This window comes from Cordyceps javanica, chromosome 2, assembly GCF_051103115.1.
Source record: "Cordyceps javanica chromosome 2, complete sequence".
NCBI lineage: Eukaryota > Fungi > Ascomycota > Sordariomycetes > Hypocreales > Cordycipitaceae > Cordyceps > Cordyceps javanica.
In genome coordinates, this window is record NC_139296.1 from 5,053,026 (window position 1) to 5,077,745 (window position 24,720).

Consider the following 24,720-nt stretch of genomic DNA (forward strand, 5'->3'; position numbering starts at 1 on the left):
TGTGTCAGCACATGGTAGCTGTTCTTTGCTGAGTACAGGTATACGCACTGCATGACGGTGAAGTGGTTCAGAGGCTTTTCCTTCTGTACGACCGATTGTCGAATGAAATGTCGAATTTGATACACGATCGTCAATTTCATGCAAGCTGACGAAAGACCTTTCAGAAGCCATACCTCGGCCCTTTGTTTGACTGACGGCGCAAACACATGGTAATACGGACTGGAAGCAGTCCCTTATCTACCTTACGAGCGAAACTTGGCTGCTGTTTCTTCCCGCCACTCAAACGCGAGACCAAACGCTGGATTTCAATATCGCTTTTGCCGTGTGATATCACAACACAACGATGAACATGGAGAAGAAGCCACTCAATGTCGCCATTATTGGTATCGGTCACCGCGGGTACAAGACTCATTTCACTACCTTGATTGGGCACCCCCGGTCCTGGACTGTGGTTGCCGTCTGCGATGCCGATGACGCGGCCAGGAAGCTATTCACAACCAAGCACCCGAATATCAGCGCGTACAGTGACTTGAGCCAACTGATACATGAGCACAAACACCACCTACACTTTGCTGTGGTGTGTGTTCCACACCGATTCCATCTCCCTTGCTGCACTGCTCTTGCGGGGGCTGGCATAGCGATCCTCAAGGAGAAACCCGTGGCAGAGTCAATCGAGGAGTACAATCACCTTCTGAAGCTTCCGGTCAAGATTGGCGTGACATTTCAGAAACGGTTCGAGCCAAGATATCTCGCCGTAACTGATCTTCTGCACCATGTTGGTCAAGTCGCCTCCGTCACCGGTACGCTGACGGCCAGCATTGCGGACCTTGATGCTACCTGGAGAGCGGGAAGTGGTGTCGGGGTAACGGTAAACAAAAGAATGGGCTACTAGAGACGACTGTGTGCTAATTTACTTGTTATACAGGAGGATCTTGGCTGTCACATGTTGGACATGATGGTGTCACTCTTCGGTCGCCCAACGTCTGTTATTGCACGCAGCGCAACAGGGGTACGCGCCGAACAGTCCTATGGTGGAGATGACGTTGCCAACATTATCATGAACTTTGGAGAATCCGCTAATCATACAATTGGCCACGTTCACCTTTCGCGAGTCGCCCACAGGGACGAAGAGTCTTTGGTCATCACCGGAACCAATGGTACCTTTACTCTGGAAGGCAAAGATGTGAGGCTCAAGGATGGACTTGGTAACGAGATATTCAACTTCACCGACTCCTCTAGTAAGACGTCCAGAGTCAAGTCAATGCTGCAGAAATTTTCGGCCTGGGTGTCGGGCAGCGCGCCAGACTTTTCCGCATCGCTCGCACGCCTTGGAGACACGGTTAGCGTCATGGATGCGATCAGGAACTCTTACAATAACCCGAACGCGGATGAGAGTGTTGTATCTTCTCACAAACCTCGCCAGCACTCACTCGAAGCATCCCTTGAGGGTTCGCATCATGTGTGGCCTTTGCTTTCTGCAGAGTCAGAATCGGCAGTCGTGGATCAAATGCACAGGACTCTATCCATTTATAACCGCTCAGACATATATGAGATTTTCGAAGATAGATGGCGTCATATGCACGACTTGAAACATGCGCTTGTCTGTAGCTCTGGTACGATTGCCATCCTACACATGTTTGACGCCCTCTGTCTGCGACCCGGGGACGAGATTCTCTGCCCGGTGTATACATTTTTCGCGACAGCTTCACCGCTTCTGCAGTACGGAGCTGTGCCAGTTTTCTGCGATGCTTTAGAAGATGGCAACCTCGATCCCGCCGAGATTCTGACCCGAGCAACGCCGAAAACAAAGGCCATCATTGTCACGCACATGTGGGGTCTACCTTGCAAGATGAAGGAGATTGTAGAGAATGCGCGGAAAGTCGGGATCAAAGTTCTCGAGGACTGCTCACACGCACACGGCGCAATAGTGGATGGAAAGATTGTCGGCTCGTGGGGTGACATGGCCGCCTGGTCGTTGCAAGCCAAGAAAAACATCATGGGCGGGCAGGCAGGTGTCTTGGCCACCAATTCAACTGATTATTACTCTCGCGCCATTCTTCATGGTCACTTCAATAAGAGAGCGAAGCAAGAAGTTCCTGAGGATCACCCTCTTCGCAAGTTTTGGTGTAAGTCAACCTCTGCGGCTCAGCTGTACTCTATCACATCCCACGAGCTACACACTGACTCAAAAATACGGCAGTGACTGGAATCGGTCTCAATCTGCGGGCGCATCCCCTCGCTATTGCTCTCGCAAATCAGCAATTGAACCTGTTCGAGCGCCACGACTCCACACGACAAGCATATGCTTCCTACATGGCCACGGAGCTGAGCGCTATTCCATTTCTCAAAATGCCCACGGTCAAGAACACGTCCAAAGATAAGCACGCGTGGTATGCGTTCGTGATGCAGTTTGAGCCGTCCAAGGCGCCTCGGGGCCTGACGCGGGACAAGTTTGTCCGCATCCTGACCGAACAGCACGGTCTGAAGGAAGTGGACATCCCCAAGTCGACCGGCCTCCTGCACGACCTGCCGCTGTTTACGAGCCCGCATGAAGCGATCCCACGGTTCGGCGACGCACCCTGGTACGAGGCACAGTCAACAAGCGAGTTCCCAAAGGCCAAACTCTTCTACGATCAGGCCATCAAGCTGCCAGTCTGGTCAACTGACGCCGACAGCCCCATTGTGGCGAAATATGTGAAGTCCTTCCTGGCCGCTGCAAGTTCCCTGCCCAACGGGGAGCGCTACGAGGAGCGCAACCCCCGACGTGGTCTAGGCCCTCAACCTCGACTGTAGATTGAGCTGACAATGGAAAACTATACGATTGCTTTGAAGGTTTTTTTTGAACCCAATACATAATTAGAGCACAATTAGAAGACATCTCAGAATGATCCATTGCAGATGTAACCGTTCCTTGAAACAGAGGCAATTGCTACAGTTGCATAACTGCACGACAAAGACATGATCGGAGGTCTCACAGAATGAGAGCACTTCGTTTGATGCCGACTACGGATACGCCCCGTGAAAAGATCGGAAAAGGTCTAATGTACTTCGGCGTCGCGGGAAGGACCGTCATCTTGGCAAAGACTCCTGGGTTCGGCGTGTGTGCAGTGCCGTGACGTGGAGTCCGTCCCCTGTCCGTACGGAGTAGCGATCCCGGGTATCAATTAGAGTCCCCAGCTCGCCAGATTTTCCTCCGAATTACGTTTTTATAGCCTACTGTGACGTTACAAAGATGACTACTGCGAAGGCTTGGGTCTCTTTTTTGCCGGAGGGCGGAGGATTTTCCCCCTAGTCTGTACACATCAGCTGCAAGCCACATGCACGAAGGTAGCTGAGCTGCGGCAGATCTACAGAAACTAGCCCAGTCCGGACACTATTTTCCGAGACTCCAGCGAGGCTACTGTGCTGACTACACAGATCAACAAATAATGTTTTGGGGTTGACTACGTGTACAACATGGCCTTTGCCGTGTGCGGGCACGCAAGTGCCAGGCAAGGGTGCCGTGATGTTCAGTTACGGTATTTCGTACACCGTTGAGCAGGTGTACGCACATTCAGCAGGTAGTTTCTAGAAACTCACGTCTGCGCCATTATTACCGTGCTATCGGTTGCCCTGATGACTACTACAGCTCATTGGCCTGTGGCTAGGATGCTCCGTCGCGCACAGATATGTCAAGCAAATGCAGCATACACCCACTCTATTACAAGCTCGACTTGAGCAAAACTTCTGCCACTTCTAAATTTCCAACCGAAGAGGCAACTTCCAAAGCTGTCATTCCTGTTCTGTCCATCAAATCCGCGTTTGCGCCGCGATCGAGAAGCATTCGCGCCATTTCTCCATCATTAGACTCGGCGGCGTCGTGCAGCAGTGTCCGTCCCGTGTCACCGATGAAGTTTAAATCTGCACCGTACTTGATTAAGAGCTCTACGCTAGGAATCTGCCGATTGGCGACCGCAATCCTCAGCGCTCTCTGTCTTGCGTGTTGACCCTGGCTAGCAGCAGGCTTGTTTGCGCCAAAAGGGCCTGGCCAACACAAAGATTCGTGGGCAGGCAAGGGGTCCGGTCGAAGTCTGGCAGGGGACCACGACTCTGATATCGATGAATCCATGGATATGTTGGTCTTGAAATAACTGGACAACGGAGATTGTGATGGCGAGTGCGGGCGAGTATTTTCCCTGGGTGGTATGATATCCGAAGCAGCGTCCATGTAGCTACCGGGGTCGACAGGGCTTGTAGACTCTTCACTGGAAGATCCGGCAAGTGACAATGCAGGGAGACGCGGGTTTTCTGAAGAACTCGTGTCTTTCTGTTCGACTGAGCTCATTGCACCGCGAAACTGCTCGGTAGTCCCCGCAACTTGGATATGACCTATGCTCTTGTCATGAAGTGATGGACATCGGCCATGGCAGAAGGAAGAGCGCAACTCCGACGGCATCAAAGCTTGCGAGCTACTGGGAGCCATTCCTTCCTCAGCATTCCATGAGAGGGATAAAGGGCGGCCTGACAATGCCTCTCTTGTGGAATTGGCCTCCGCAAAGAAGCTCGACGGAAGCGGGCTTTTGGATGTGGGCAATACAAAAGCAGTTTCTTTTTCGCGGACGGTCGCTTCTTTGAACGTCTGTAGCTCGAGATTCTTCGCTTGAAGCTCCAGGTTCTTTGCCTGAAGCTCTTCAATCTGTAACTTGAGTGCGGTTCCTGTGATAGACACACACATCTCCATCGTAAGCCGGTCGAGCTCGATTGCCATCCATACAAAGCCAAAAGCTGGGCCCATTGGTGAACTCACGTCTTCTTCTCTGCGCTTCTCTATTTTGCTGTCGACGGCGATCCCCGCCGCCGCCACTGGAATCGGGAGGCATTCCTACTTTTCTTGAATCATTTTATTGGGGAGAAGATTTGAGGATGACGAGCTCTAACTAAGATGTAGGAAGCAAGCCTGAACGAACTACTAGCGCCATCCCGGTAGCTGAGGCTACATGCTGGCAGCTACATGCAACTAGCCCTTCGAGACAAGCCAGAAAGCCAAAAGATTGGCTCCAGTCAATCGTTAGTGTGTGACGATCCTATGCCACCCGCGGCGGGTTGTGGAGTCCGAAAGCTTTAGCCTAACCGTGCGAACCTGACTTCTCGATTTGCGTTACGAGAGCAGGTCGGCGTGGCAGCGTGGGAAGCAGATAGTATTAACAATTTAGTCGCTTCGTAGCACATGTGCGCGGGGGCAGAGAAGAGCCAGAGACTCTTGAAATAGAAATCACCACTGCGCATAGACTCGGATTGTCTTGCGGATGTTTTCCTCCATCGCAGAATCAACGAGTGCAGTGCCCCGAACAAGAGTTCACCCGTTGTGATGGAGCTGTAACTTTGGACCAGTGCCAGCCACCCACCTAGTTAAGATTTGCTGTTGCAACGGTCGAGGAATGTCGCTGGTGGTCACACTCAATGCAGGGGGTATGGGAGCTAATGAACGCTCTTTTGCCCTCGCCGTGCCATTTGCGCAGTGTACTAGACGCCACAGCTGGAGATGTGATACTGCAACACAAACCCGGCACGCACTTTTAGTCATAAATCATTCAAGGCCCTGAACTTGTTGTATTTGCGGCCTGCTTGATCCGGCCATGTGTGCGAGAATAGTAGGATGGCCCTCACCATTCCAGCGTCTCGTATACTTTGCTAATTACCACACCCTTTTCCACCCCGGTTTCAGGGAAAAACGACTCTCCTGATTTACAGGATACCAAAAATATAAACGTTTGGCAGCCCTGTACTGCCGAGAGCTGCCCGTCACTAGGAACAGACGGTAGAGAGGCTGAGTTAGATCGAGATCGAGGGGCGGTGGCGTCGTGACTGACACAGTCTCGAGGCGGCATTCGGGAGCCGGAGCCCATCCCAAAGCCTCGAATCGCAGTGGACAGCACCGGCCACCCTTTTCCCACCACCGCTATCATGCTAGGAATCTGACATGTAACGCTCACATCCGTAGTGATACTGCGCTTGTCAAGCTCGTCGCAGCCTGGCAACTGTCGTGTCGGCCACGCGACCCTCATATTGCACGCTCGCTGCTTCACAACTGGCAGCAAGCATTTAGAAACGCGACGCTCACGCCATTTTGTCCTGATAGCATCATGCCCCGTATTCATGGACTGTAGAACTGCATTCGAGGAGTATCCAATTGCGGTGCGGACTGTATTGTTTTATGCTGTTGTAAATGACGGAAAGCTGCTTCTGATTCTAGCATATGTCTCTAGCTATATACATGATATGCGAAAGAAAGTACCCATGCCAGACATGTATGTAACAGGGAAATCCTCACGCTGCACGTAGTGCTCGGCCGTGGATACGGCAGAGACGAGCACCCACAGACGCCCACTTTCCTAGTCAGTGTAGCACATCGAACAATCAAAGAGCATTCCATGCCAGCGCAGCAACGCCTGCGGCGAGGCCACGACTCAGTGCAAGACCAGTCGGCGCAGCATTGCCGCTGGGTGTGGCGACTGCAGAATCAATAATGCCGGCCGTGGCGTCATCAGGCTTGGCACTGTCAAGCTTGGAGTCGCCGGACTGAGCCGCGCCCGTCGCTGAGGATGATGGCAACACGGATTTCGTGGGGGACGGGCGTGGGCATGTATTGTTGTAAACATACTGCTCTGGCGCGCCGCTGCACATCTTGCCCGCATGCTCATCGTAGGTGCCCTCGGGGTACATCCAGCAGCTCCCGGGTGAGTACGGCGACTTGGAGCCGCCACGCGGGACGAAAACGGCGTAGCTGCAAGAGTCCGCCTGCGCGCACTGCGCCAGGCAAAAAGACGCGCTATTGCTTGCCGTGCAGCTGTCTCGACAGTCATTGGGCGGCGTGGGGTAGTCGCAGACCTTGGCGATCGGGGACGGTGAGGCCACAGCGGCGGAGCACTGGGCGGGCACGCCGTCGGCCGGTCCCGGTTTCGTGCCGATGCAGGTCGGCTTGCCGAAGACGGACAAGGACGCAAAGGCGCAGCTGGAGCTGGAGCTACCCTTGCGCGCATCAAACGTCTCGCCGGGGTATGCCCAGCAGGTGCCGGCACCGGTGTGGGGGTTGCCGGCAACGAAGATGGCAAAGTTGCAGGGGCCGTGCTCCTGGCAGAACTGCCAGCACGACTCCTTGCCCGTGCTGGCAGCGGCGAACTCAATGTCGGGCGTAGGGTAGTCGCAGAGAGTGGTGATGAGGGCTGCCGTGCATGACGGGGCCGGGCCGGCGGTGGTGGCGGTGGCGGTGACGGCAGCTGTCTCGGAGCTGGCCGGCGCTGGTACGGCGGCCGCAGCGCCGAAGAGCCCAGAAACAACGCGAAATGCAGCAGAAGTCTTCATTCTGTTGCGATCTGATCTTCGTAGGAAAAAGGAGAAGCGAGAATGTAACAGAAAATTTCTTCTCCCCTAATGATCATTTTAAGGATCGCGCGAAACTAGGCAGCTAATAAGCAACCCTGGCAGCCTTGTTCGTAGCCTGGCCAAGCCGGCCGAAAGAGCGGGCTTTCCGCACCGACAGGCCGGCACATTTATAGGCAAATACCCTAGACAAAGTGTGATCTTTACTACGGCTTCAGGAAGCTTTACAATTTGGTTTGCGGTTTACTTGGCGTGGACACTGTCAAACAATATGCCGGCTATCCGGACGAAAACGAAAAGAACAAACATCTATTTTACTGTACGCCAACATGGGCTGTCCGTCAAAAGATTTGAAGTCTTACACCAGCTATCCCAGGGTTTTTTGAGTCGCGGAGCGATCCCTCCAATGATCCTTTCATCTTGTGGCTTCAGGGCGGTCCTGGATGCTCCAGCATGTCTGGCCTCTTTTTCGAAAACGGGCCTGCCAAAATCACTAAAAACTTGACCTTTGTGGACAGTCCTGATTCTTGGAATAACAAAGCAAAGTGCTATATATCGACCAACCTGTGAATACTGGCTTCTCGTATGTTGACGCTGTCAACACTACGCTTGCTGCCAGTAAGGATATTTACGCCTTGCTCTCCCTATTCTTCGAGCAGTTCCCGCAATATGCGAAGCTTGAATTTCAAATTACAGGAGAGTCATATGCTGGGCACTATATCCCTACTGACGCCGCCGAAATCTTTTGACATGCTGACAGCGGGATCAAACTGAAGAGCATCATGATCGGCAATGGGTACGTTGACCCGTACCATCAAGTACCGCATTCTCCCGATATAGCCTGCGACAGAGGGGTCTGCCGGCAATTCTAATCATAACGTGTGCGATGCTATGAGACGAGCCGTACCGAAGTGCCAAGAGATGATCAAGCAGTGCTACAAACACCACAATATCACACAGTGTATCCAAACATCGCAGGACTGCACTGCCGTCGGCGGCCCGTATGAGCTCAACCCTTATGACATGCGCAAACAGTGTGTGCGTGACCTCACTAATATGTGCTACGAGGGTGTCAACTACGTGACGCATTTCCTGAACCAGCCATCGGTGATGGCGGCGCTGGGCGTAGAGGTCCAGAGCTGGACGTCGTGCAGCGACAGCATGGACAAGGCCTTCCACGCAGCAGGCGACGGCATCCAGCCCATCTATCGCCACGTCAATACTGTCTCGGAGGAAGGCATGCCGGTGCTGGTTTGTGCAGGCGACGTCGACTACATTCTCAACTGGCTCGGCCAGCGAGCGTGAACTGACGGACTTCAGTGGTCCGGACGCGGGGGCTTTAATCGGGCGCAGACGCGAAAGTTGACCCTCGGCTCATCGGATGCGATACAAGTATATGGTATTCTGAAGCACACCAAGGGGCTAGCGTTTGCACGCATGTTCAAGGCCGGCCATCTGGTGCCGATGGATCAGCCACGGCCGATCCTTGATCTTGTACATCGATGGGTAGACGGCGAGTTCCGAACATAAGCAGGCGCAATACATTATGTAAGGAAAACATTTATGGAAAGAATTTGAGTGAGTGTATTCATGAGCTCATAATTTCTGCTAATTTCTATTCGTTCGTGTCAGGAATGTGTGTCGCCGTCACTCTTAGTAGCTTCTCGGCATTCTTGTAGGCAAACAAATCCAGATCTTCACCTGTAATCAACCCGCTCTCCTCAATCTCCTTTAAAAACTGAAATCCTGTTTCATTCGCAGAAAAGGGATAGTCGACGCTGAACAGCACGTGGTCGATGGGCATCGTCTGGAGCAGGCACCTGAGCGGTGTGAGCGTGAACATGCCGCTGGTGGTGACCCAGATGTTCTCGCGCCAGACCTGGCGCAGCCCGCGCTGCTTTGCCTCCCAGCGTTCCGATATGGCGACGCAGCGGTCGAGCTGAAAGGGCAGCATCTCGCCCATGTGGCCAATGACAATCTTGAGCCTGGGGAAGCGGTCAAAGACGCCGGCCGCGAACAGGCGCAGGATGTGGTGCCCCGTCTCGGCGTGCCAGCCCCAGCCAAAGGCGCTGAGGGCGAGAGACACGCCGTCCGGGTAGTTGCCCCGGTAGTGGGCGGCCATGGCGTCCGAGGCAAAGGTCGGGTGGATGTAGATGGGGACGTCGAGGCGCTCGGCGCGCGCAAAGACGGGCCAGAAGGCCTCGGCGTCGTAGAAGACGCCGTCGAGGTGGTTCTCGACCAGCGCGCCGACGAAGCCGAGCCCGGCGACGCAGCGCTCGAGCTCCTCGGCGGCGGCGGCGGGCTCGTGCATGGGCAGCATGGCGAAGCCGGCGAGGCGCGTGGGGTTGCGGCGGATGGCGGCGGCCAGGTCGTCGTTGACGGAGGCGCAGACGGCGGCGCCGACGTTGCCGGGCCCGTGGGACACGACTTGCAGCGAGACGTGGCCCTTGTCCAGGTCGGCCACGCGCGTTTCGTCCAGGTCGGTCAGCTTGTCGAGGATGCGAGACGGAAAGTGGGCATAGTGAGTTTTGGCCTCGTCGCTGGAAGCGATGACAGTCTGAGAAGCAAAGTGCTCCTCGAGAGTGATGAGAGGTCGCATTTTTGGCACGCTAGGAGAGATGAGAGAATGGGGCAATACGAATGTCAATGTAGTTGAGGCGGGCAAGTTGATGCGTTATATATCCCGAAACTGCCTCCTCTGCTGTACATCTCCACATAAGCTGAATGAGGACGCGAGCAACTAAAAGCCTGCCTAGCTGTGAAGCTTTTGAGCAGCGGAGCCATCTACGCATTAACGGGCTTATGTGGAGATATCGGGTTTAAGTTGACGATACTAGCTTTTGGTGGTTTCCTACACTTGATGACACGACTTGGAGGCTTGGATCGCCCGCGCAACCATGTAAGCTTGATGGAGTCAGACCAGGCAACAACATCTCTTTTACAGAATGCATTGCTCTTTGGTTGTCCTGTCAATTGTCGTAACACTAGTCGAAAAGGGAAAATAACCTATAAACAAGACGTAATAGTTGCAGCGTAAAAAAAGAAACAGGCAATGGCAAGACCAAGATCGACAGAAGCCTAATTAGTGGCCGGCTAAGAGACTATGGCGGCTTGCTTCAGCGACAAACCCACGACCAAGCCTAGCTCTCCAACGACGAACTTGTAAAGTAGCTTCGATACACCATGTAAGTCCCTTTTATACTAGCTTTCCAATTTTCAACAAATTTAGTTCGATGTTTCTCGGCACTCTAGTGGGTGAAGAAGCGAGTATTGACAGCTTTTCTGACTGAACGCATAAGTAGCTAAAAATTGGTATTTTCTTTTCCTTCCTTTCTTTGAGGGGGGAAATTGCAAAAAAAAAAAAAAAACTAAGAAAAGGATGACTACAGTGCTCAAGAAATCACGATACATCGTAGACTGCTAAAACCACTTCACGCTTCAGCGTTAACAGCTCACTATGCTCGGTCCTCACGAAGGGGGAACACTTTCGGGCATTTCGAAGGGCGTACACAATGCTCGTCCTATACTGATGTGAGCAGATGTTCATTCGATGTCGCTTGTTTCGTATAGTTACCCATTCTCGTCGTACAAGACCATGGGGGCATGCGCAGCCCTCTTTGCATACATCAATGCAAACACCTTTATCCTTGTAGTTTGTGCACGTATCCGGGCAAGCGCTGTTACATGTGCCAAACACTTCCCCCTAATACTCGCATAGTCATATCAGCCGATTGATTCAGCCCTGTCTGGTTGAACGCACCTTGCTCTCGTCGCATTGTGGCGGATGAAGATCAGAAATTGGATCCTCGCAGAGTGCTGCACCCGAAGCACACAGCAGAGCGAACAGGAAGGAGAGATAGGCAGCATTTTGGATCTGATAAAGCGTGAGTATATGTAGCCGAGATGGCAACTGCAAAGCAACGACCATTATAGCCATACCATCATTTTGAAACAGTTGTCAGAATAGCCGCGTCGAACGATGTGGTTCTCGAGAAAATGGGGCTGTATATATTCTTTGGCTTTGAAATGAGTGCAATTTATCAATCCAACTAGGAAATTTGTATCGCAATATGTCAAACTGATATACTACAGAAATAAAAATATGTTGACGGCAACCGGACGGAGCCAACCGGATTATGTACCTTCACCCACGACCCTGAACTAGGTGATACTAATAATAGAATGACATGTATGGGGTACGCCGCATTTTGTTCATGGCTGGTAAATATCTTGACATATGGGAAAATAAGACATTGTCTCGAAGCGAGGATTGCTTTCAACTGACCTCACTTTGCGCGCCGAAGCCTGAATTCCTGAGATGGAAAAACGCTCCTATGGTTATCCCTTGCCAAGCTTTCACAATACCTTTAACTGAGAATTGAGAATCTGCGACTGGAAGCGAATCCAGCAAGTAGTAACGTCGATATGGAAACTTTGGCAAGTCATTTCCAGATCCAGTTAGGCTGTGCAGTAGATTTTTTTTGTCGTCTGCTGCAAAATGTAAAGACTGGTTCAACCTTCAGTTTACCTGTGCTGGAGGTGTTTTATCCGGCCCTCGGTGATTATTGTAAAGCAGCGACGGGCTTTCATGGACGATGCCTTTAAAATAGAAGATGGTTGACTTTGCTGCAGTGGTTTGCAGTATAATTTGCCCCCGTCTACCAGGGAGCATTAGTTGAATTAGGGACCAACTAAAATCTGACGATCAAAACACGCTGCTTTAAGTTTTATAGATTCAATGTGATGGGCGGCGCTCTTGACTAAAGTCAGGGTTCAAAAGCGTCGGAACTAAGGCAACAGGAATTTGTACAAGTATTCTGATTTCTATTTATACGGATAAGTAAGACATGGTGGTAGATTACCGTTGCGGCGGGGAATGGGCCCAGCTGCGCTAGCCCGGAGCGTGAGAAGGCATTCTAGATTTCGAAAGTCTTGTCATTCGGTAATGACCATCTCATAGTCCATTCATTGGGCCAAGGTAGCCAGTTTCTGCAGGACAGATTTCTCGCTTGACGGTGGTGATGCTTGACTGTATTTAGCTTTGACGTGCGCGCTCCCCATGTTTCTTTTCATCGCCGCTTGGCGGACCGAAACTTGAAGGATGAGAAAGGAAATAAGAGCAAAAGAATTAAGCGGAAAAATTGGTCAAAGTTGGCATCGCCGATGCTCTGCTGGTGTATATGCTTCCTGTGCCTATTTCTTACACTTTTTGACATTCCCAAAACAAGAACCACGACTACTAAGTACTCGCGACTTTCAAGAACATGGCCACTCTGGCCAATTGGGACTGCTGTACTATGCTTTCCCGCACTCGCTTCCGGCAGTGTTTGTGTCCCGTCGATGAACTTGGTGGCAGCGAGTGAAGCCTCCTCACAGCTCTGGTCATCCTGACCGACGATAGATGTAAAGACGCAATATATCTGCCCCTTGAATATCAAGATGCATGCTAAAAGCTCAAGACGGCAAAAGCACGCAAAATGGGCAAATTGGGCGATCCACTCCTTGGATTGATACTGCAACCTGGTGAGATGACGACGCAGGTACAGGGGTACTTAGTAAGGTGCCTCATAGCCTGACTCGCTCTCCGTATCAAGCCCTTTATCTGCATTTATTACTTACTCAGAGCCCAGTAACGGCAACCTGGTAATCGCGTCCTGACAAGACCTCCCAACTCGGCCATGGTTGCCTGAGCCTCCCCAATCGCCGCCCGCCTGGTTGCAGCATGCTCCGAAGACCCTCTCCCATCCTCGTGGCGCTACTCATAGCCGCATGTTTTTTATACTTTGCGGCGCACACTGGGTGGCGCCACGTTCCCGTCCGCGACTTGCTCGGCGGCAGTAGCGTCTTGGCAAGTACCAGTACAGATGGCCGCGCCGCCAGCACCAGCAGCAACCTCACCGTCAACCTCGTCCTCGCAACGCTGAAATCCGACGACATCTCGTGGACGTCCCGGCTCGCCATACCGAACCTCCGCGTCATCCGCTATGTCAGCGACGACCCGACGGCGCGGTACCACCCGCCGGTGCCGCGCAAGGGCCGCGAGGCCCTCATCTACCACACCTACTTTCACGACTTTTACGACGACCTGCCCGACCTCTCCATCATGATCCACGCCGAGGAGAGGCCGTGGCACATGGAGGGCGCGCTGCAGCAGTCGATGCTGTTCGCGCTGTCGCGCCTCGACCTCGCCCGCGCCCGCGCCCGCGGGTACGCCAACCTGCGCGTCAGCTGGGAGAATGCCTGCCCCGCCTGGCTCGACACCACAAAGACCCCCGACGAGTCGGAGAAGCAGGAGGAGCCCTACATGCGCGGGGCCTTCGAGGCCAACTTTGGCCTGGGCCCCCTCGAGGTGCCGCGCATCCTGGCCGGCCCCTGCTGCTCGCAGTTCGTCGTCGCCAGGGAGGCCGTGCGCCGGCACCCGCGCGCCCAGTACCGGCGCACCCGCGACTGGCTCGTCGAGACGGAGCTGTCCGACTACATTTCCGGCCGCACCTGGGAGCACATGTTCCCCTGGCTGTTCCGCGGCGCCGCCACCGACTGCCCCGGCGAGGCGCAGGCGTACTGCGCCATGTACGGCGTCTGCTTCGAGAGGCCCGACGATCCGGCCCGCTACAACAGCCTCTGGCAGGAGAAGCGCGACTTGATGGAGGCGACAGAGGTCCTGCGCGAAATAGTGAACCCGCAGGAGGGCGTCAAGGCGAGACAGCGCATGGCGGAGATTGATGTCATTTTGAGAGAAAATATCACAATTGCTCTGAGGAGAGGCCAGGATGAATCTAGGAGATCAGAAGCCTTTGCTAATCTTTTCAAGACCTGATTCCTTTGTGGCTACAATGATCTCATATAGAACATGATGACGCAGCAGTGGCCGACTCAACAATATATCCAACTTGTTTAGAAGCGAAAAGGGTAACCTTGCCCCTTGAGACACGGAAAAGAGACAGACTCGGGCAAATAAAAGTATCAAGATGAAAGGCACTGGATGATCTCTGTGCCCATTCATCCTATGTTATATACAGTTGCATCTAGCTCCCCAAATAGGCTTCTTATCTTGGAGGTCTATGTGGCCGTTGCATACACTTCAACGCACCCACCGTTGCCATGGACAGTTTGCCATGAATCGATTCCAAGCTCTGAGCGCGCTAGGCCGCGATTTGGAAAAGTCCATAGTAGCAATCTTCCCAGCCGCGCTTTCCCGAGTTCCAAAACGCAGGCAGCAGCTTCTGCAGCATGACGGGGCCAGAGGAGACAGTCTCGAGCGACTCCATGTCTCTCAGCCACCACAGCACGCGGTCCTGCTCCTCTGGCGAGCCGTCGTACAACGCCACACCCAGCACCGCCAGCGGCCAGCACATGCCGGCCATGCCAATCTTGACGGCGCTCGCCTTGGTGATGGCGCTGAAAAGCATGTTGCGGTAGTGCAGCCGCGTATCCCGGCCGTTGGCGGCTTCTGCGCGCCGAAACGGCTTCACCAGGCTGCCTGGCAGCGAAAGCAGGGCGTACAGGATCGTCGTGGCCTTGAAGACGCGCGCATAAGTGTATATTTGGGGGTCGGGCGGCAGCTTGTACGATTCCGTCCACCGGTCGGGTACAAAGTCGTAGGCTGTGCCGGAGATCAGTTCGGCGGCTGACAGCAGCTCCGGTGACGAGGAGCCCAGTGTGGCTGCCAGGACGCGTAAACGAGTTATTTGTACAATGGCCAAGAACAGGCTGCTAGGGCAGGGAAAGACCCGAAAGTACATGTTGTTATATATTCGGAGAATTTCGGCTTCTTTGAAGCTGTTAAACTCGCTGATCTGGTCATCCACTGAACCAGACGTGTTGCATATGAGTCCGTGTCTGCTAGCATGGTCAGTTCCGGTCATGAGAGCGGAAAACACCAACGCAGGATCTGACCTACATAAACACGAATTGCAAGGCCAGCAAGGGGGAAGGGTTACTAGCTGATTTGATGACGGTGTCAACACCCCCGTATGCCTCGACGAGGGCGAGGAATCCTTTGCAATGCGCCTGCCAAAATGTCGAGTCTATCATGTCCAGCTGCGCAGCTCCTTAGCCCACTTGGCGCAACTTTGCAGGTGTTTTGGCCACTTACTTCAATGCTGAGGAGATCAACAATTCTGTATAGATTATGGCGAGGTGGGAAGTCGGCGGCGATACAGTGATTGAGGTGCTGAATGGCTCTGGCCATGTAATCGAAGAACATGCGCCAAAGATGATTAATACCAGGCCAAGAGCCAGGCTCGCTCCTAACTTTATTAGCCCGGCAGATATCCATGATGTGCGTATGTATGACGAGCATTACAAACGACGGCAATGATTCCTGCCGAGAAATGTGCATGTCTGGCCGATACTGTCTCATGTGCTCTTCGGGGTCGACCACCTTGATCGGGCTATCCACCTTGGGCTGAAGGGTGACGGTTAGATCTACGCGCGTGGGGAGCCCACCATGGTCAGTCGTGTATTATCCACTGGCGCTTCCCCGCGTGGGGATTTCGGAGTCATGGAACGAACAATAGCGCAGGGCCTCCGCAAAGGCCCATTCGGGAGGCTGGAGAAGGCTAACCGACAGTTTCTCCTGCGGCCGTTGCTGCGGTCGCAGCGGGTACTCACACCGGAGTCCTCTGATGCGACATCTCTTGCAGTTCGGCTGGGCCTCGTCGCATTTGATGCGGCGGGTGCTGTGTGGTGGCCGGGTCAGAACACGACGTGCGGGCGCGGGGGAGGGGGGAGGGCTTTGCTGTGAAATCGCAAGCGAGATTCCGGGCGGGCAGGCCGCACTGACCGACAAGTGAAGCATCCTGTGCGGACCCTGGGCGTCCAGCGCTTTTGTCGCGCCGATGAGAGCTCATCGATTGAGGCTGGCACAGGCATGCTCGGCTGGCCAAGGAGCGGGCGGCTCACAGCAGGCAAAGAAGAGCTGTTACCGCCTCTGAGCAGCGCGAGCGGTGACGATGCCAGCTTCGAGACGCGCTGAAAAGGGAATATATGCCTGGTATATTATGGCTCGAGAGGTTTTCTTTTGGACGAGATCTTGCCAGTCGATGGCTACTAATTCAACGCCTTGGGAAATGTTGATAGGATGAGGTTACGCGAGGGGTTAGACTCGCGCCGCAACGTGACTAAGTCAGGGCACCGTTCGTCTAATGTGCTGTTAGACCCCCCTCAAACAACGCCACCATTAACCAGGGTCCAATTAAGGTGCACCGCTGTAAATTACAGTCTGGTGATGCTAACAACCCGCGGGCTGTTCCTTTAGACGCATGGCAAAATCATGGACCGTGGCCGTCCAGAAATCAATCCCGTTGGACTAGTTTGGCCCGCGAAAAAGCATTTAGGGAGTGCCGTGTATCGATGAGAAGCTCAAGACTTGTGGCAAGACCCCCGCAACTAATAAGCCCAAGAGCGAAATCTGCAGATCCGGGATCCGGGTTACTGTCAATGTTAGCGTGCCCTGTTCTGTACCAGCGATCATGTACTAAGTACGGAGTAGTGAGACAGCAGCCTCATTCCTCGCCCCTGTCATCATCACTCGCTGTCCATTCCACCAGCATGTCAACTACCGACTGCGACCGCGAGAAACAAGAGTCTTGTTCACTGTGAAGTCATCAGTGTGACTGCTGGTGCCACTGGTCTCGCCTTTCTACCCTCTTCTCTCTCTTTCCGACCTCGACAGACGCAGCCCCCTGACTGATGGGGTGACCTCATCTATGCATATGCTATCCTGCATGCTCGTCTCGGCTATCTACCAATGCTATGCCAGCCTGAACGCCAATGCTGGCCCATATGATGCTTTGATCAAGGGAAAAGTGTGCTCGCCGGCGGCGCGTCCCACCGGAATAGGACTTCATGGCATCGTGGCTTCAGCCACCGAGTGCAGTCCAGACCCCTACTCAGCCGAGTACTTAAAAGCAAGGATGCGAGTGTTCGGCTTTTAGTATGTATGAGGCGAGCATCGTTTCTGAGATACTAGCGTCACTGCATCCAACGCGAGCTGTATAGATGAATTATCGATGCACACGTCTATTCGAAAATGAATATAATATTTACACTAATTAATCACGTGAAGTTCTCCGTGAAATGTTACTTTTCTCCAAAGCGCACCATTATAAATACACCGCAGACTTGATTGCTGCAAGGTCATGGCGCCCCCGCGGCAGCTTGCCTCGCCAATGTTGAGTGGCGTAGGCGCTCTGTACTCTAGATTGCCACCCGTGTTGGCATGCGCCTATATGCTGTGCTCCCATTATACCTCACGGATGGGTCCCTTGTAGTCCTTCTTCGCCCATATAAGATAGTAGACAACACTGAAAATGACAACGGATCCCGTCATCAGGACACTAAAGTTCATGTCCTTGGCCTCGCTCACCGGGGCGGGTGGCCAAAAGCTAAAGAACCACATTGTGAGCAGATAGGCGCAAGCAAGGCTGTTGTTGATGATTCCGATGATGCCCGGTACATGCCACGGTCCCCACACGAGGCCTTGCGCGTTGTTAGCATCCGCAATAGCAGGATGGGAGCTGGCATCGGGTAGCGCGAAGCCGTTGGTGCACCGGCGATACAACAGGAGAGCCGACGCTATGAGGTAGGATGAGTACAGCCCAGAGATGGACAAGGAGACAAGCGCGTTGTATACGACCGTGGATCCGATGTTAATGAGGGCCAAGAGGCACGAGATGAGACTTGTGACACCGATAGCCCAGATGGGAACGTGGGTAGTAGGGTCGACCTGATCGCCTGGTTAGCCATTCGCGCACTTTTTCACATTCTGTCGAAACACTTTGACGGCCAACGAACTTTGGACAATGTGCGCCATGCCGGCATGGCACGATCACGGGCGAAAGCCCAGAACATTCTGGACGTAGTGGCAATGACACCAACGACAGCAGAGATGGTCATGAAGATGATAAGCGAGGCCATGACGGCAGTGCCGGCCTTGGAACCAGTTGCTTGGTAGAAGATCTCGATGAACGGGTAGCCGCTGCTGGACTTGAGGGCTGCATCAATATTGGTGGCGGCAAAGAGCATCGCAAGGACCATGCCCAGACCCATCAGGCCATTGATCAACAAACTACCCATGATGGACCGGGGCACAGCGACGGAGGGATTCTGAACCTCCTCGCACATCTATTGAAAAAAAGAGATTAGTTGGTGGATGCCGTCGACGATGTAGAGTTGAAACAAGCTTGTGGCGGGGCCGTACATGAAAAGAGCAGTCGACTCCTGCAGCAGATTTATTAGCAAGCATGTTGATATGAGAAGAGTGAACTCGGAAAGCAACGTACCGGCAAAAGAGTAGATGAGTCCCAATAAGCCGACAAAGAAGGAAAGACCCTGTGTCGGCCAGCCACCCTCGTTGCGAAAGGTGGTAAAGACGTCCGACGCCGGGCTGTGGGTGCCAAAGGTGAGGAGCGTGATGAGGACGCCAAAGAAGCCGACAATGTGCAGGACGAGGATCATGCCCTCAATCTTGGGCAGGGCGGAGCTGACGACGGTGTTGATGAAGACGGCGACGAGGACGACGGCCCAGACGATGAGGGTGCCCTGCCAGGTCTGACCCGCGTAGGCCGGCATGGTGAAGCTGACGAGCCCCTGCAGCATGCTGCCGGCGAGGTAGGCGCCCGAGGCGGCGGTGCCCTGCCAGCCGGCGACCGTGAGCCAGCCGGTGATGTAGCTGAGGAACTTGGCCGAGGAGCGCGGCGCCAGCATCGACACCCAGTGGTACTGGCCGCCCGACGTGGGCGCCATGGACACGAGCTCGCACAGCGTCGAGAAGACGGTCAGGTTGCCGGCCCAGACGAACAGGAAGCCGTACACGAGGCCCGCCGGCCCGCCGTTGGCCAGGCCCGGCGCGAAGCTCATCAGCGTGCCCTCCCACGTGACGAGGACGGCGCAGCTGAAGCCCAGGATGGTGAGGAAGCTAAAGTTGCGCTGGTGTTGGTTGGCGGCGACTCTCCCGTGTTAGTTTTGCAACCGCTCTTCATCTGGGGATGGATATTTGGAAGGAGGGATATATTGCCAATTTGCGGCATCAAAAACGAACCTTGAGGACAGACTTTTTGCCCAGACGCATCAGCTGCACTCGATCTTCATATTCGCGCTGCGAAATGTCTTCGGGGTGTTTGACGCTGCCGCCGGCCTTGTGAGCGGCCGGGGCCACCTCGGCGAGCTCGTGGTTTTCCCCGTGGAAGCTCATAGTGAAGAGGACAACCGCAAAACGTCTGGCGGCCAATGAAAGGTAGACAGAGAGGTACCAGAATGACAAAAAAGGACGTCCGCAGGTCAGGTTCTCTCTCTAAGAGTAAACCCGGGGTTTGTTGGCCAGGGAAGGAAAAAGCTTGGGGCTGAATTTTTCTACAGTGACAAGTGCGGTTAGGGTGTTTATTATAAGTAATAGAGATGCAGGAGATATTTGAGACATTGACTGCCGAATCCAGGCGGCGAGGTGTGGCGGGCTGCGCGCCGCCTCGAAATGCGACGCTGGATGGATACTTCCTCCCCCCCAACCCCAACCCCAACCCCTGCATCTCCTATCACTGAGTAGTACTTTTCTACTTTCCACATGGCGGGCACGCGCGCTCCGGGATAGCCCATGTAGTTTACTGGGCAGTTGCCACAGCGGACATCGAACCGGACGGGATACAGGCGGAGAGCAATGAGGGGGGTGGTGGGTAGGCGAGAAGCCAAGCCAACTTGGCAACCAAGCTCGTTTCCGAACTACCTGTTACTATGGGCTTCATGGCCACAAAAAGAGGGCAGTCCTCCGTAGTCCTGGTAGTCCCCTCCATCTCTCTCCACTACCTGCTACCAGTAGGTGCTGCTCCCGATGATGGAGGGGAGGGGCGTGGGAAGAGAGATAAAAAAAAAGAACCCTTAGGAGACGACGGGGTTACAGACAATTCAATCGGCACTTATTAGAGGCACACTGTGGTGCTGCTCGAGTCATTCACGCTAAATCGACTGAGATGCATCATTTTTCCAGCTATCAATTGCGCCAAAACATGCGATCATGAACCTGCATAAAATACTCAAAAAAAATACTCAAAAAAAAAAACCGTCTCGGCCAATGGTTCCATCGCTTCCTCCAATCCCATGTGGGTTTGCGTCGTTATAGAGTCGTACTGATAGCAACTGGGATTGGGATGAACTAGTGAGTTGGTTTTTTCTTCATCAACCCAGGGTTGCTCGTAATCTCCCGGATCCTAATTCCTCATTGGGTAGCTAACTGGTTCCTAGTTACTACGTACTACTGGTAGTTTGTTGAACCCCTCCCCTCTCCTCCCAGTCCGTTACAGTTGTCAGCCCTCTCTTGTTTAATGTATGTCCCACTGGATGGGTTCTCGAAAGCAAGCCCCCCCACCCCCTTTATTTTAGACAGAACAGTTGTTTGAGTAGTTGAAAAGGTTATCAACCATGTGGGAGGGGGAAAAACATGTCACCATCGTCCCATGTCCCTTTTCCCCCCTTGTTGCGTGCAAAGAAAGAGCGGGTAGAGAGGCGAGATTAAAGCCCTCGTCTCCGTCTATTTGCCGTACCTGCGTGGAAATACTGGTAGGGCAGAGCCAACAAAGTCGGCAGCGTCGGCAAGGCATTTTTGTGACATGCTTCAGGCTTCGCAACACAAAACTCAAAAAAACTACCGGTGGCGTACCGAATCGGTGGTGGCGTGCGGCGCCACACCCTAGTTACCCTTTTTTGCCCACAGGCAAATCCTGATCAGATCATTGACCCTGTCGACCTGTGTAGCCTGACTCGCTCTCTCAGCCCAGCCAACAATGTTGAACTAGTTTTGGTGGCGCGGGCAAGTCCCGCCTTGTTGCACATGGCCGTTATGCGAGGCGGTGTTGGAAACGACAATCAGATCATGTGCATCATCTCTTGAAAATTAGCTTCCCGTTCATTATGCAAGCAGGCTATGTTTCTCAAAAGAAATGTTCATTCATTAGACTTTTTTTCTTTTCCCTTTTTCACTCGTATTCAACTCTTTTCTCCCCCCCACCTCTGTAACAGTTTCATGCTTCGGATCTCGGCTGGGATTCCACATCAACACGCCATGACTGTTGCACCAGCACTGTCTGGCTCGACTGGCTCTGCCCATCCCACGAGGGCTGCGCGTCATCATGCACAATCGTTGTCGTGGCCTTGGTTCCCTTGGGGTTGTTGGAGATGCTGGACAGCTCGTACGGCCTCGCCGTCCTCGAGGAGCCCGGGTCGCTCGACTTTGGCGCCCCCGTGGCCCCCCCGTGCGAGTTGGCCACCGTCTTCTTCCGCGAGCTCTTGTTGGCGCTGTTGCCAGACCCGGACTTGATGTACAGGAGCGCATCGCCGGCCCGCATCTGTCCCGACTCGAGGTTGTCCAGGAACGGCTTGAGGTACGGCACGCAGGCGGTGGCGATGCTGAGGCACTGCACAACCTGCCTGATGATGACCGGGGGCCAGAAATCAAACGTCTCGCCCGTCGAACCGAATCGTTTTGCGGCTATGTGCAAGTAGACAATGTGGCACACGGCAGCCGGCACAATACTAGGTAGTAGGTTAGGGTTGTTAGCACAGTCCCGCCACGCGCGCGGGCACCCGACGGCCACGGTTGTCAGGGACTCACATTATGCGGCTGCCAAAGATGAAAATGACCAACGTCTTCATTGACTGCTGCGCTTGGATATTCCAAATCAGCTCGACTATAGCGACGATGGTGGCAAGATCCGTAGCAATGTTGATGATCTCGAAACATGTCCAAAACGCGGGCTAATATATCCAAGTCAGCTTCGGTTCCAGAGCATGGTAGTTTTGGCAATCGCCCATACCAAATTGACGCACTGTCCAGAGACAAAGTTCCATGGCTCAGAGACTTGGCATTGAAACAAGACAGTAGCGACTGAAGCCACTGCCCAGAGTCCAATGACAGCCATGACGGAAAAAATGCCACGTCTGCGATCGAGCGGCGCCACGTTCATCACCGTCATGCACGCCGATATTTTGGTGACGGCAAGAGTGGCAATGTACAAGACATTGGCCGCATACATGCACTGCAGTTGACCGCGAGTTAGCAAATGACTCCCATTTAAAAAATTCCTCTTCTCTTTTTCCGGGGATATACCTTGAGAATGTACGGAATCTGGCCAGCACGTAGGGCGTCGTCATGCTGACCAAACCCATTGGCACCTTGCAAGATGACGACGATTGCCTGCGCAACGGCGAGCACCTTGAGAAAAAAAAAACGATCACATGTTAGCTTCCAAGAAAACATTGGCCCTCGAGACGGCGCAAAAACAACAACAACAAGATGAAGCTTACCGTCGCACCAATCACTGTGTAATCGTCCAACTTCAGGCTGCCCGCCTGGAGAAGCCTCGTGGCGATGCGGGTTATGACGGAGAGGACGCTGAAGACCATGAGAAACGCCGTCACAGCGCGCACCAGCGGCGACTTGTTGAAAGGCGTCTCCTGCTCGCGTGGCAGAATCATCGCGGCGAGACTCTGTTTCTTTCCTGATCTGTCTTCTTCTGCTTCTTCTTCTGTTGTGCGTTTACACAATAACCCAGACCGACGAGACCGTGAAAGAAGCAGTTTTTTGCAGTCGAAAAAAGGCGGCAGTCCTAATAGAATGGCGGCACTCGTTTGGTTATATCATCCCCCGCCTCAAAAGTTAAAACGGCACGATGAGCTCGGGAGAATAAAACTGGCCAGCCTCGATTTCGAGCCCAGGTTGGTGGAGCAGAACAAGGCCTGCCCATGCGCAGTGCAAGATAGCGACCGAGTCTTATGCCAGCTTTGTTACGGCTATTGACTGGCTGCGCCCACCCCTCCCCTTCCTTTCCCTCCCAGCTCCCGGACAAGGATGGGTGAAGCATTGGCAGACCTGAGGACTCGCCTCATCCGGTTTGGTCTCTGGGGGGGGGGGGCGCAATGGGGGCCACGGACCAGTCGACGTTGGACTTGTAACACGTAAAGGATCGGCTGTATTTTGCTCCACCCATGACCTTCTAGCTCGCCACAGGGTCGCATCGAAGAAATCTTTTCGAAAGAGCCACCACACCCGAAGCCACCGCCGGCATGGAGCCGTGGTTAGTGCGTCGCCACATGGCCCCCAAGCTCATGCAATCAAAGTCCAGGGGAGAGAGGGAGGAGGGGGGGGCCAAGAGGGCTAGAGGTCCGCCTAGGGGCTCCTGTGACGAGAAAATCTGTTCATGGTACCGGGCAACATGTTTCGTGCAATAGCCTGATGCTTCTGAACAATGTACCAGAACGCGCGCGATCGACATGGCTTGCTAGATACAGGTAGTTACTAAAGGTCCAAGGTCGAAGTATTGCCTACGATAAGAGCAACGCCAGTTCTTTGGTCGTCTCGGTCCAGAGTCGATATTTTTTTTTTTCCGCGACATCGTTCGGGCTCCAAGCTGAGCCAGGAGAAGGCGAACAGCGAAGCGAGCTTCTCCAGAAACGGCAATCTACATGTCAATCTGGGACCAGCCCCTTGTCGCGCGCCGCCGCTGGTGTTGGGACGAATAAAAGTCAAGGAGAACAGAAAAGAGAGCCGCGTGCGTCGTCTTTCTTCCAACTGTCTGTGCTTTTTTTTTTTTCGCCATTGGGGCCCCCCCCCTTTCGTTGCGGACCGAATAATATACGACAAACGAATGATGAACGGGGAAAATCCCCTTCTGTATTATAGCGCTTGGCGTGAGTTATACAATGGTCGCTGGGAGATGACGAGCAAGGGGGCTCTGCCTCCGTCCGACACATCCACTCGGAGCCACTACTCAGTAGTTATGCTGGTCGCCCTACAGAGTACATGGTTTGGACGGATAGACGCCACCAGTTGAAATCAAAGGCGTAATCAAGAGAGAGTCTGGCCGGCCCCAGAAGGAGGGCGGGCCTTCTCCGTCCACGCGCGGTTCTGGAGTTTGTTGGGACGCGATTTTCCCGCGCACCCAGGCCGTAATAAGCATATATCACTGGGGACCAGTAACTAACTATCCTTTTCCCATCCCCGAACCAACCACATATCGCCAGGTTCATTCTTCATCAGCAGAAATCCACAGAACCCGCCGAATCCTTGTCTTGACGATATCCGCCCCGTTGCTCAGCTGTTTCCCCCTCCTCCATCCCTGCAGAAAAGAAAAGCAGCAAAGAAACGAAACGAAAAAAAAGGAGAGAGAGAGACAGACAGACAGAGAGAGACAGAGAAAACAGGCGCTTAGAAATTTCCGGCAGCAAACATACCTCGCCAGGGTTCAAGATGTGATACGACCCTGCGATCCAGGGTTTGGCGCGCGCTCTCTGCTCGAGACCGCTCGACTTCCACAAAGGCGAGCGTCATGCAAAGTCATATCCCGGCCACCCTCCTTCAACCCGGCCGCGGGG

The 24,720-nt window shown here is 53.7% G+C and overlaps 8 protein-coding genes across 8 annotated transcripts; 3 read left to right on the forward strand and 5 right to left on the reverse strand.

Moving 5' to 3' along the window:
- Nucleotides 1–343: 343 nt before the first annotated feature.
- V2A60_004011 (uncharacterized protein) lies at nucleotides 344–2,793 on the forward strand (the record flags this gene model as incomplete). Its single annotated transcript, XM_083255335.1, has 3 exons — nucleotides 344–868; nucleotides 926–2,126; nucleotides 2,201–2,793. The coding sequence occupies 3 exons, from the start codon at nucleotides 344–346 to the stop codon at nucleotides 2,791–2,793; spliced, it is 2,319 nt and encodes a 772-aa protein (XP_083111461.1).
- Nucleotides 2,794–6,396: 3,603 nt separating this feature from the next.
- V2A60_004012 (uncharacterized protein) lies at nucleotides 6,397–7,341 on the reverse strand (the record flags this gene model as incomplete). Its single annotated transcript, XM_083255336.1, has 1 exon — nucleotides 6,397–7,341. One exon carries the CDS (start codon nucleotides 7,339–7,341, stop codon nucleotides 6,397–6,399), a length of 945 nt encoding a protein of 314 aa, XP_083111462.1.
- A 939-nt stretch (nucleotides 7,342–8,280) lies between these two features.
- On the forward strand, nucleotides 8,281–8,889 carry V2A60_004013 (uncharacterized protein; the record flags this gene model as incomplete). Its single annotated transcript, XM_083255337.1, has 2 exons — nucleotides 8,281–8,610; nucleotides 8,680–8,889. 2 exons carry the CDS (start codon nucleotides 8,281–8,283, stop codon nucleotides 8,887–8,889), a joined length of 540 nt encoding a protein of 179 aa, XP_083111463.1.
- An 85-nt stretch (nucleotides 8,890–8,974) lies between these two features.
- Nucleotides 8,975–9,958, reverse strand: V2A60_004014 (amidohydrolase family protein; the record flags this gene model as incomplete). Its single annotated transcript, XM_083255338.1, has 1 exon — nucleotides 8,975–9,958. The coding sequence occupies one exon, from the start codon at nucleotides 9,956–9,958 to the stop codon at nucleotides 8,975–8,977; it is 984 nt and encodes a 327-aa protein (XP_083111464.1).
- Nucleotides 9,959–13,081: 3,123 nt separating this feature from the next.
- On the forward strand, nucleotides 13,082–14,176 carry V2A60_004015 (DUF3431 domain-containing protein; the record flags this gene model as incomplete). Its single annotated transcript, XM_083255339.1, has 1 exon — nucleotides 13,082–14,176. The coding sequence occupies one exon, from the start codon at nucleotides 13,082–13,084 to the stop codon at nucleotides 14,174–14,176; it is 1,095 nt and encodes a 364-aa protein (XP_083111465.1).
- Nucleotides 14,177–14,501: 325 nt separating this feature from the next.
- V2A60_004016 (Zn(II)2Cys6 transcription factor) lies at nucleotides 14,502–16,233 on the reverse strand (the record flags this gene model as incomplete). The annotated part of the gene is made up of 6 exons (XM_083255340.1): nucleotides 14,502–15,198; nucleotides 15,260–15,399; nucleotides 15,455–15,608; nucleotides 15,669–15,786; nucleotides 15,874–16,040; nucleotides 16,145–16,233. 6 exons carry the CDS (start codon nucleotides 16,231–16,233, stop codon nucleotides 14,502–14,504), a joined length of 1,365 nt encoding a protein of 454 aa, XP_083111466.1.
- Nucleotides 16,234–17,605: 1,372 nt separating this feature from the next.
- On the reverse strand, nucleotides 17,606–19,555 carry V2A60_004017 (amino acid/polyamine transporter I; the record flags this gene model as incomplete). The annotated part of the gene is made up of 5 exons (XM_083255341.1): nucleotides 17,606–18,088; nucleotides 18,157–18,486; nucleotides 18,563–18,582; nucleotides 18,645–19,290; nucleotides 19,403–19,555. The coding sequence occupies 5 exons, from the start codon at nucleotides 19,553–19,555 to the stop codon at nucleotides 17,606–17,608; spliced, it is 1,632 nt and encodes a 543-aa protein (XP_083111467.1).
- Nucleotides 19,556–21,371: 1,816 nt separating this feature from the next.
- Nucleotides 21,372–22,824, reverse strand: V2A60_004018 (uncharacterized protein; the record flags this gene model as incomplete). The annotated part of the gene is made up of 5 exons (XM_083255342.1): nucleotides 21,372–21,882; nucleotides 21,962–22,104; nucleotides 22,164–22,385; nucleotides 22,457–22,561; nucleotides 22,654–22,824. 5 exons carry the CDS (start codon nucleotides 22,822–22,824, stop codon nucleotides 21,372–21,374), a joined length of 1,152 nt encoding a protein of 383 aa, XP_083111468.1.
- Between the last annotated feature and the right edge of the window lie 1,896 nt (nucleotides 22,825–24,720).